Below are 11,871 nucleotides of genomic sequence, written 5' to 3'. Positions count from 1 at the left end.
AACATTGGAGTTATATTCATGTCCCATGAGAGATAACTTTTCAAGAGAGGAATTGTGTATTTGATATTTTGTATCAAGCATCCAATTACTAATATGTTATGTAGTGACACAAAACTCGCATCAACAGGAACCAAATCTCAATTGAGCGACTAAGATTTTTGCCTTTCCTTTGATCTCAGCCCCTAAATATTCTTTGTCGTCACGTTCGCATGTGGAATTAAATTCTTTCACATAATAGGTTTTTTTTCTACCTAATTGGTTTGCCCACATGACAAATCTGTTTTTTTCTGCCACCCATTTTTAAATTTCAAAATTGTTTTCCGGGCACTCTTGGTAGTCAATGTTCCACTTGTTAAACCATTGATCGTTTTGTTTCTTCCATATCTTCTTCCGACGAGCCAGTTCTCCATCAACCACCCTACTAGATCAGCAATGTGCATCCATATTACGCACTTTTTTTAAAGAGTTCAACAATCTAACAATTGTTAAGGCCTCCACTGGGAACATGCCCGCCTCTGCTAAAATAATCTTGTATGGAACTGTTGATTTGATTTTGAGATTAGTTGTGATGAAGTGTTACTAATTCTTTCAATTCGTCATCATTTATGGTTTGATATGCTATTCCTCCATACCTCACTGCCATAACTAGTATCACCGGCGACCCAAAGAGAGTTTTCTTACTCTTCCACTCCCATAACTCTGTTGTCATGCACCCATTTTGAAGAAGATAAGATGCCTTCCATCCCCCATGTAACCTTTTTGATCTGCATCTTTCCCAACTGAGCCAGTAATGGAAATCTATCCCAGATACTTGTATTTTCCTACAATTTTTAGCGCTCTGTCATTAAATATGAAAGTGCATTGTTGTTTTCTCTTCCTCAACGAAAAGACCATGATCTTGGTCTTAGAAGTGTTGACCTCCATCCCTACCTCCGTGCAAAAGGTTTCTAAGTTCTTCAAATGTTCCCTCAGCCCCTGTGCTATTTTAGCAATGAGAATAAGGCCATCAGCATAAAGAAGCGATCTGATCACATATTCAGCCAGCTGAATTCTCTCTCCATTGGCTTTGTTTAATCATTCCTCTAACTTGTCAATATAGAGGCCAAACAAGGTAGGAGATAACAGACACCCCTATTTGACCCCTATGTCGCTGCCAAAACATTCCGACATGCCCACTTTGGTTTTGATTTTCGCTTTAACCCCCTGTTTGAGAGCAGACCAGAGATGGTATGTAATGGATAAGCAGGTTAGCCAGGCAAATCTAGCGGGACTGAGAAGCCCTCAAGAGACTTCAATAAAACAAGTTCTCCTGATGATGCACTGATCCCAAACTAGTAAACAGGAATAGTAGGATGTACATTATAAAGAGAAACAGTGCATAAACCTTCCATTGTTCAACTGGAAAGTAAAATACACCTAAAACCCTTGACAAATTGCATTTAACGAAATTGAAATCCATACGAGATGCACTAAGAAAATCTTACCAACAGACATATTTGCCACAAATACGAGTTGTCTTGTGACACTAATTTGCATCGGTTATCCATTATCAACGTCATATAACATCTAATGATTCTAACCTAATAGGTAAGTCATGTTGCATAGGAGCAGAAAAGAATGTAACTAATAATTTTAAATATGTTTGTGGAGCCTCAAGAACAATTTCGTTCATGAATAATGGTTTCCCAAAGAAGTGCATTTTCGCAGGCACCTTGTGTGGAAAATAATATTGCTTCAGTTCAAAAAATTGTAACTTTTAAGCTTATAGTCAAATATTCAAATTCCGGAAGTGCAAAAAGTTAAAAACACATCATTATTCTTTCAAAAACGCATTGGTATGCTAATTTTACTTTTCCCTCACAATATACAAAATAGAATGCAAGTACATGACAAAGGTGGCAAGGAACTACCCTAATTTGGGAGAGTTCCCTTTTCCACAAGAAGAAAAAAAAATTATATATAATTCCACGGGAAGTTCCTGTCCAGTAGTAGCAGTTATAGCTTCTTTTTATGAGGAGACTAACAATATGTCCAGTCAAAATAGTATTTACCAGCCATGTTTCCTTCTTGGAAAATATCTTATTTAAAACCATTGAGAGTGTAGCTGAACAATCCAGTTGCCAACGATTATTGCAGTACTGGATAGTTGTCAAAGCACATCCTTTTCATAAAACAACAGGTAAGCTTCTCTTTGAAGAACCTCTGAAAAGGATATCTTACGCACAGATGAATCACTAATACAATACCATGTACTTTGGTTAGGATCATCTTCATCGTTTGCCTCTTGTACATTTTCATCCTTGGGACCCCTGACATAAGCAACATAATGCCCACCTCTCATAGAACCGGAGTGCTCAACAACTCCTATTAGATGGTAAATACATTTCTCTTTATCTGGACACCTGCAACTACAAAGTTTTGTTTGGTTAGATGCTATCTGATGATGAAACAATCAAAATCTAAACATGAGCAACACAGTGTTCATCATTTCATTATTTTATCCTTGCTTTTAAATCAGTCTGGAAATATTATACATTTAATCAAGTGTGCATCGCAGCCAATATCACCTTCAAATTACTCAACTCAGCTTCCTCATTTCAAGGACAAAGGAAATGCAGTAAAAAAATCCATCCACTTCAAACATTTACTTTAAGGTGCATAATTAATATTATGTAGGTATTATCAACACCAATGAAGATATGCTTCACCTTACAAAACAAAATACCAGCAGTTGCATATGTAGCTCCATATCAGAAAGGAATTATGCAATTAAAGATTATACATTTGGATATTTACTTCTCAGAACATGGTAACTGCACATACCAGCCGGTGTAAGCCATAATAGATAATTTTTACAAGAAATATTTCCAGAATATGATTTTTCATATCATTATTTTCTTTTCTTTTCTGAATTATAAATATCAATTGCTCTGGAGTAGGTTGCCTTAGTGTAACCTATTTGAGATGGTTAAAAGCTTTCAAACAAATTATTACTGATCTCCCATCACACATATGAAGTACAATGGCAATTAGACGAAAAATATGCAACTGAAGACCAATGTAGATCACTAAGGTATATAACTAATGAAACCTTTCAATCAATGGTTTTATCCCTTCGTTGAGACTTATTTAATGCTATTCAGGTATATAATATATTACATGTTACAACTTACCTTGCATCCGAGGCCTTTATAATGCTTCATTTAAGCACTGAAATGAGTTTATAGAAAGTATCAAGATGAGATGTTCGTAGTCAATGCAACCTGTATTCATGGGATCAACCATTCAAATTAAATACTACATAATGGTGAAACGATAGAGTTTTTTTAATGCAATCAAAATTAACGGATTTATTTTATGCTGGGAAGGGAAAGATCCTTCCCACAACATCATGAATATCTTAACCTGGAATGTTAGGGGCCTCCTCCAAGAAACCAAACTAGCTAAGGAAGAAAGAGATAAATTTAAAGATCCCTAGGTTGGAAGGAAATTAAGGACTCTCCAGCAGAGGGCGCGTCAAGTGGCCTTTCTATTTTGTGGGATCCTAGGAATGTTTCAATATCTTCCCTGAGTTTCACAGGAATTGGATGTGTGGGCCAGTAAAGGGCATTAGATCTGATGTCCCTTTCAGACTTTTAAATGTTTATGGCCCAAAAAGAAACCAGGATAAAGTAAGGGTGTCGAAGGAGATAGAAGATAGGATTAGTCTAGGAGGGTCAGAGATTTCTATTTTAGGAGGTGGTTTTAATGCTATCCTTAGACCTTCAGAGAAACGAGGTGGTAGCCTTTATCTCTCCTCAGCATCCAAAGATTTTGCAGATTGGGTCCATAACGTCCTCAGCATCCAAAAAATTTGTGGCTGGGTCCATAGGTTTGGTTTGTTGGAAAGTGAATGTTCCTCAGACTCATTCACCTGGAATAATAGGCCTTCTCTGTATCATTCGTATCTGAAGTTAAATTTGTTTCAGGATCAGAACACTTCCCTGTTGAGCTTATTGAGGATAAATTGGAATCTCTCAACAAAGAGGTTTTGGACATGGGATGGATTTACCCTTACCCCAGTTCCTTGAAGAGAAGAAGCCCATGCAACAATATGAAGATGTCCTAGCTAAGGAGGAACTCTTCTCGAGGCAGAAGTCTAGGGAAACCTGGTTAGAGGCAGGGGACAAGAACACAATTTTTTCACAATAGTACCAAACAAAGGAGAATGATTATCGTATAACATCCATCAGAAGGTCAAATTAGGGATTCTCCAGAAGCTATTAGCTCGACAGCCATCTCATATTTTGATCACATCTATTAATAATACAGAAAGCTCCAACCTTGGGGCCCAAAAAGATATATTAGCCTATATTCCCAAACTTATCCCTGAGGAGCAAAACAAAAAGCTAATGCAAAAGTTCACTAAGAAAGAAACTGATACAGCTCTATATCTTATGAATCCAGATCAATCGCCTGGGCTCAATGGCTTCCCAACAACCTTTTTTCAGAGATGCTCAGATTTTTTAGGTGATGACATAACAAGTGCTCTAGAAGGAGCTAGGAACTCGGGTAAATTCTGAGAGAAGTAAATAATAACTTCATTTCTCTCATCCCTAAAAAAGATAAACCAGAGTCTTTTGATGACTTTAGACCTAAAGCACTTTGTAATACTCTTTACAAATTGCTTTCCAAGACTTTGGCTAACCGACTACAGTTGCACTTACCTAACCTTATTAGTGAGGATTAGACTGGTTTTGTCCCTGGTCGTTCAAATTATGACGGAATTATTATAGCACGGGAAGCGATACACTCTATCCAAGTGAACAATAAACCTAGCATGTTGATCAAACTGGACATCAAAAAGGCATATGATAGAGTAGACTAGAGATTTCTATGTAAATGTCTAGAAGCTTATGGTTTCTCCGAGCAATGGATAAACTTGATTTTTGAATGTTTCTTGACACCGAAATATTCTATCCTAATTAATAGCCCTCCAAAGGGCTTCTTTAGTATTTCAAGAAGTTTAAGGCATGGGGATCCAATCTCGCCCTTTTTATTTATCCTTGTGGTTGATGCTTTTAGCAGATCTTTGTCTAGTGCTAGATCTTCAAGCCAAATTAGAGGCATTTCTATTACTAGTGATTTAGAACCAACTATGAATCAGCATTTTGTGTATGATACCATGCTTATGGTGAGAGCACGATTGAGGAGACTACTACTCTAAATGGTTTCTTAACGCAATACTCTTCGGCCCCTAGTAAAGAGATCAACAAACATAAATCAGACATCTTTTTCTTTAACACCCAACCAAGTGTGGAAGATCAAATTTGTGATATTTCGACTTCAACAAGGGATTCATACCCTGCATATACTTAGGAATATCTTTAAACTCTAGTACTCGATCAGCCGAATTATGGGATCCTATTTTAAAGAAGCTTCAAAAAAGAGTGGCAGGATGGAAAGGCAAATGGCTCTCATCTACAGGAAGAGTTACTTTAGTTCAATTGGTCTTATCAAGCCTACCTCTCTATCAACTTTCTTGTCTGGACCTGCCAGGTAGTAAACTAAATGAAATAATAGGCTTCTTAGAACTTTTTCCAACAAGGGTCAAACAAGAAGAAAAAGTCCCCCCTTGTATCTTGGGATCAAGTTTGTAAACCAAAAGAGCAAGGTGGGGCTGGTATCAAGAATATCAAATTACAAGGGAAGGTTTTGGGACCCAGGCTAGCATGGAGAATGCTAAAGTTCCCAAACCTAAAATGGGTTAGGATGCTCTATCACAAATACCTTGCCTCTCCAATTCCCTCTAATCTATTTAGAGAAGCCAATCCCCCTAAAGGCTCAAGAATTTGGAATTTCTTGCTTAAATGTAGATTTGATATTCAGAATTAGTTAACTTGGGATTTAGGGAATGGTTATAAACACCACTCTTGCATCCATCCCAACTAAGGGAGTCTTTACCTCACCTTTTTCTTAATTGTGCTTTCTCAAACCACTATTGGCAGTGGTTGTGTTCTAAGTTAGTGTGGAGTTCGGCCTTCCCTAACTCCATCATAAGTTTGCTTTCAGCTTGACCCTTGTTCAAACCAAATAGCATTTATAAGAACCTTTGGATCTCCTCTCCTTCAAAAGGAGAGAAATAGAAGAATATCTCAGGACAAGAAGATGGAGGTTGATCATCTTGTCAATAAAATTGAAACCTCAATCATTGAATTAACAAACAATCAATTGATGTCTATGATCCCCAAAGGGGGTTTACATGTCTCATTGGGATGAGAAGATGCGTGGTAAGTGGATAGGATTGAAAATTCCCCCCTTCCTAGGGAAGGGAAGCCTTCAAAGTAGCATAAGCAGGCAAGAATGTGTTTGGAAGGCTCCTAAAAGAGAATGGTACAAGCTCAATTTCAACGGAGCATCTAAGGGTAATCCTAGTAAGGCTGGTATATGATGCAACATTCATAATGATGAAGGGATGCAGATTGCATGTATAGCCAAAGCAATTGGAGAAGCTACCAACAATTGAGCAGAAATCTCTGCTTTAGGAGAGGGTTTGGATCTTTGTAAGGTGGATCGGGACTTACGAAACTAGAAATAGAAGGTGACTCATCCATAATAATCAATGCCCTTAGGAAAGGCTCCCTCACTAACTGGAAATTAGATGCCCAATTATCCAAAGCCCTGGTGCTTTGTAATTATTTTGACAAACTTTTAATCAACAATATATACCGTGAAGGGAATAAGATTGCAAATGAGTTAGCTAATTAGAGTGTCAATCTTTCAATAAGCTAAGGTAGATAATATTTATATATTAATGAAGATAGGACATCACTATAGGGATAATTATGCTATGAATATGGTATTACTGCGAGTGAGATATTGCTAAAAAGGCAGTTTATTTTGGTAATGATGTTTGGATTCCTCAACAGCAGAGGATGAAGGGATCTCAAAGGAGGAAGAACCTCAATGCCCTTCTTTTATGCCCACCGATTGACTTTTATTTGGGCTATGTACTTTGAATTCGATTTTAAAATAAACAAATGCTTCTTATGTTCATCTGTATTTTTTGTATCTCTTCTTTGTTTCGTCAATGATAGTTCTTAGTCCTCTTATCTCCTTTTAAGCTATATGGTTTAGAAAATGACAAATTCAAAATTTGTGGTTTTATTATATTACGAACTAACAGATTAACAAAGTAGACCAGAAGTTGTTTGGTGGTTTGGCTGTGTTATTTCAGGATTGAATTGGATAAAGGGATTTTGATGGGCAATAGAATGCAGGAAGAAAATTTTGATTCAAATATTACAGAATGCAGGAAGAAAATTTTGATTCAAATATTGTATCTCTCTTTTCTATCTTTCATATGACAGGCAAAACTGAAGGACTACTTCCCAACTCCGTCCTCTCAGTGCCTCTCAAGTCGGGTTGCAGTTTTGTACTGTTTTAATCAATGGCTTCGGCCTCTTTCTTATCGAAAAAAAAGGAAAAGAAAAGATGCAGAGTTTTTTTAGCAATGCAACTTTTTCTCCAATAGGTCATTTTTTTATTAACTCTTCTACAGAATCTGAGATTAATTTGAATATAATGAGAAATAAATTTATTTCTAGTGCCAATGGACTGAACCACCATCATTCTAGTGCCAATGGACTGAACCCCCATCGTTCTAGTGCCAATGGACTGCTAAACATACACAGATTCAGAACCAAACTATGACCTTAATATTTGAGATTGAACAGTTCTGTCAAATTGCTGTAAATCAAATATTTATAAAGTGAACGATAAAAGAGCAAAAGTTGGCACATAGTAGTCATTAGCTATAAACAAACTGTCTAATATATGTCTTGAGCCACTTGAAAATATGTATGTTGTGCATATATTTCTGAAAATTGTGCCAGGTGGACTTTGCATAAAAAGCATGTAAATGATAATTAGAACCATATGATACCGACTACTTGAAATCCATAGTAGATATGGTGATGCAAGGACATTCCTGGAAGAACTTGATCTTGGATATTCACAGGTCATGTTGTGGTCTAGCAGCATAGAGATTAATATCTCAAGGCATAAACAATGTTGAGGTTCTGCAAAGTAGATGCTTTCTTGAGTACTCACATGGACCATATTTTAAAAGATCATTTATGTACCCATGACAGAAAAAACATTTTGGGTCTCTGTAACAGAGAATTTTAATCTGGTTCTGAAATGAATGTACCTAGCTCAGAGATCTTGCAGGCACATATAGCATGACAACACACCAGTCTTTTTCTATGGCAGGTTTTACAGCTTATTTACCATACATGTATTAGAGCTTACATTTAGCTTTGAAGTGATTAATCATTAGAATCATTTGATACTCCCTTTGTTCTGTAACTGCTGATTTTTTAAACAAAGGAGAAATTCTGTTTTCAGTGATCTTTAGGCCAAACCTATGAAAGTATTTAGATTTTAAGAAAATTAATATTCTATTCAGTGTTGCTATTTTGTCCACAATGAATTGTACAGCACCCTAAAAATGAAGACAAGGAGTTGACTGTTGCTTATACAACCTCAACTGAACCATCATTTTGGAATAGAGCATGTTGGTAACAGAAATGCAACAAAACTACAGAATGGCACCTCAGATTATAGTTATTGATAGATGTGAAGGATGAATAGGATACCTAACAGATGCACAAGCAGAAGCACGAAATTAAAGAGGTGTCAAGAACTTTGCAAATAAAGATGGATATGCTAAATTATCCCAATGAAAGAGGCAGACTAGAGAGATGCCTGATGAGAACAGACATGAATTCATATCCAACATCAATGACCAGAACTTGAGCCATGAGCTACCAACATATTTAGCATTGTAAATGACAAAATGGGAAGTAAGATATTCCTATATTCAAGAAATTTGAATCAACAAGAACTCATTGAGCTGGATATCAGACTTGGGAAGGCATTCAGAATATGAGCAAACTGAAGATTCCAGGACTAGAAATCCATGCACACCAACCTTGAGGATCGTGCATCACTAAGGCAGTGTCATTTTAAACTGGGAAGATTAGGGAATGTAAATGAGAAGATAAAGAGTTAGATGGGATGTCGTCAAGTAACAGACATTCTTTTAATATCAGCAAAGTTTGTTTAGAAAATTGCAAAATCAATGTTTATTTACTGAATTGCAGAATCTCAGACCTAAAGAACTTACTGTGAGGAACACCAAGGTATTCTAGAGGTTGATGGTTGACGAGATGATCACACAGAGAAAAAAGAAGAGTATGTACAAGCATGTTGATAACCTATAAATCATTATTCAAGAAGAAGCGTGTTTGCACTGATTGCATTTATTGGACAAAGGCATATCATGTGGCCTTAAGGGTAGAAGAAAAATTGATTTGTAAAAAAAATTGACACAGTCCATGGTGTTCCATGTGCAAATCAATGGCCAGAGATCATAAATTGAATGATTGTGCAGTCTCTCCTCACTCAAAAAAATCCCCACATGAGAGCTTATTTTGTGTCTAATATAACCACAATCAAGCTCTTCATGGCTCCACAAAAAAACATGGTCCATTTCAGGTTTGCCTCAAGTTGTAACCACTGGCATCCATGAATGTAGCATAGCCTATCATGTTGGAAGAGGCATAACCCCATGTGGAAAAGGACGTGGATAAAGTGACTATTTGCTGAGTGGATCAAACCGATCTAGCAACAATTTCAAGTGACGTAGTAACGTAAAGAAACAACACATTTAGCATCATGTCTTGCTCCAACTTTAGGTGAAAGATTAAATTTAGCTGCATCTTCAAAAAAGAGGCTTCAAGACAGAAACAAGAAGCTCAAACCACTACAATATGAACCATATTATAGTAACAGAAAACACAAAAAAGACACAAGTTCTCAGCTTTTAAATGTACACATGACCTTTGGTGTGTCATTCTAACATATCTACCCCAAGTTTCTCAATAACTTAATCAGGCCTGCATAAAATGCTAAAAAACACACACATTTAATTAAAACATGCATTTAAAGCATGTGTAATTAAAAAATAAGATGTTTTCAGTATAGCAATATAGTCCGTGAGTAATTCCATTAAACCTACCAAATTGATTTGTTTGATCATTTTTCCATATTTAAGCAAGAGGTAGACATCTTTTCAGAATTTGCAATCAAATGCAAACACTAAAACAAACATTTTGTGATTATTAAACTAGGGCACAATGACAACATTTCGATTGCTCCTTTAAAATCTTGTTTTGCATTTTTTTCTTCTACACAGAATAGAGTTGGTTTTTTCAGGAAAATAATTCTAAACTTCTAAAGCCATATAACTGAAATTCACTATCATAAACAATCTTCTAAGTTTTGGGGTTAGGGTCACTTATTTTTTGAATGAATGAAAATGCTGTCCCTTTTTTGTAGACCCCAACCCTGAAATGTGAACTATATCTTTTAGTTTAGAGTTAAGGTTTCAGTTTATTTAATTTTGTGAGACATGGGGTTGTTTTTTTTTTTTGGTTTTTTCCTAGTGAAACCCGCGAATTCGCACCCCCCACCTCCCCCCCTTCAAAAAAACCTCGTAGTACATGTCCCAAGGATGTCCCCACACCAGGTATCCCACTTTTAGCCATTTTGCAACCAATCCACCACCGGAAGGAACGGGTACTTGAATTTCCATTTGAATTTTGATTGTACCCGAGTAGTCCCACCTTCGCCATTCTACAACCACACCGCCGCTGAGATAGGTACTTGAATTTCAAGTTGAAATTTTTTTACTGAATGATACTACTGGATATGTACTCTGTTACAATGTTGAATGTTCAATGGTTCTGGTTCGTGTTGCAATTTTGCTATGTTCTTGAATTTCAATTTGGTATGTTATATTGAAACATCATTTCATAACTATCATTTCAAGTTCTATATATATAGTATAAAGCACCCCCTGCCCCACTATACCCCAGTCATCCCCCCAACTTCCCGAAATTAAGGCTATTTGTCCCCCCATCCCAAAAACACGTCCTGCCATCCCAACGCACCCCAGTGCTGGTGTTACGCTTGTTTTTCCAATTTATTAGAGGCTGCTAAGCTGACTTATTATCTTTCGAATAAACTTGAGGTTACTGTGAGTTTATTGTGTTATATTTTCTATAAAAAATGTATGCTATAAAAGAGGAGTATGAGTGTGTTTGCAGTTCCAGCCCATATTTCATCATTCCACAAGAGGAGCTTGCATGAGCATATTGCATTCCAGTTCCCAATAGTTAAAAAAAGATGTAGCTTTTGTAAAAATGACATGCTGGGGAATTAACTGCTTCATTTAGCACCATCAAGGGATACCAAGGCATGCAGTGGAAGCTTGCACACGTGTCCTTACAACCTGATCAACAAGCAAGGTTATCAAGTAATGCCTCTCCAGAAAGGTGAAAAAGGCCAGAACTACCTTGGGTTCATTGACACGAGCTTTTAGCGGGGTGATGATAATCACAATGTAGTAATAGCTATCCGTTGAAAGGAAGCAAAGTACATGAAAAAACAATTTCTACACCAATCTAATCAGGGTATTGTGCAAATTCTTTAAATATTCACAACCAAAAATAAACAATATGCCATAACACAAGTGTATGCGAACAAAAGCCTTCTAAGAAAACCCTCACAATACAAAATATTCCAATATATTATTCAATAAATCAAACAACTTCTAATACTCTCAAAGAAAGCCTCTACACAACTATCACCGACATGAAATAAAGAATAATTCTGATAGCATAGCAATTCCGATAAATCAACTATGCAAATTACAACTCCAAGCAGTAGCACCAATTAATAGGTGAAATACAAACTGAAAACCATGAACAGTTTGGGAAAACCATTGCAACCCATGAAAGATATTCCACCAAAATGCATGGGTTT

At 36.6% G+C, this 11,871-nt stretch overlaps 1 protein-coding gene across 2 annotated transcripts in view; it reads right to left on the bottom strand.

Moving 5' to 3' along the window:
- Positions 1-1,813: 1,813 nt before the first annotated feature.
- Positions 1,814-11,871, bottom strand: part of LOC149554103 (ubiquitin carboxyl-terminal hydrolase 2-like) — a 51,245-nt gene continuing 41,187 nt past the window's right edge. The window contains exon 2 of one of the 2 annotated variants that reach the window (XM_089789428.1): positions 1,814-2,408. In XM_089789428.1, coding sequence (XP_089645554.1) covers positions 2,150-2,408 — 259 coding nt within the window. In that variant the 3' untranslated portion in view covers positions 1,814-2,149. The remainder of the gene's footprint in view (positions 2,409-11,871) is intronic. The other variant, XM_089789429.1, reaches the window with a different exon arrangement.

This window comes from Cupressus sempervirens, chromosome 6 (genome assembly GCF_028749045.1).
Source record: "Cupressus sempervirens isolate cs-2001-9-10 chromosome 6, ASM2874904v1, whole genome shotgun sequence".
In the NCBI taxonomy this organism is placed as follows: Eukaryota; Viridiplantae; Streptophyta; class Pinopsida; order Cupressales; family Cupressaceae; genus Cupressus; species Cupressus sempervirens.
This window is presented reverse-complemented; position numbering and strand designations above follow the sequence as displayed.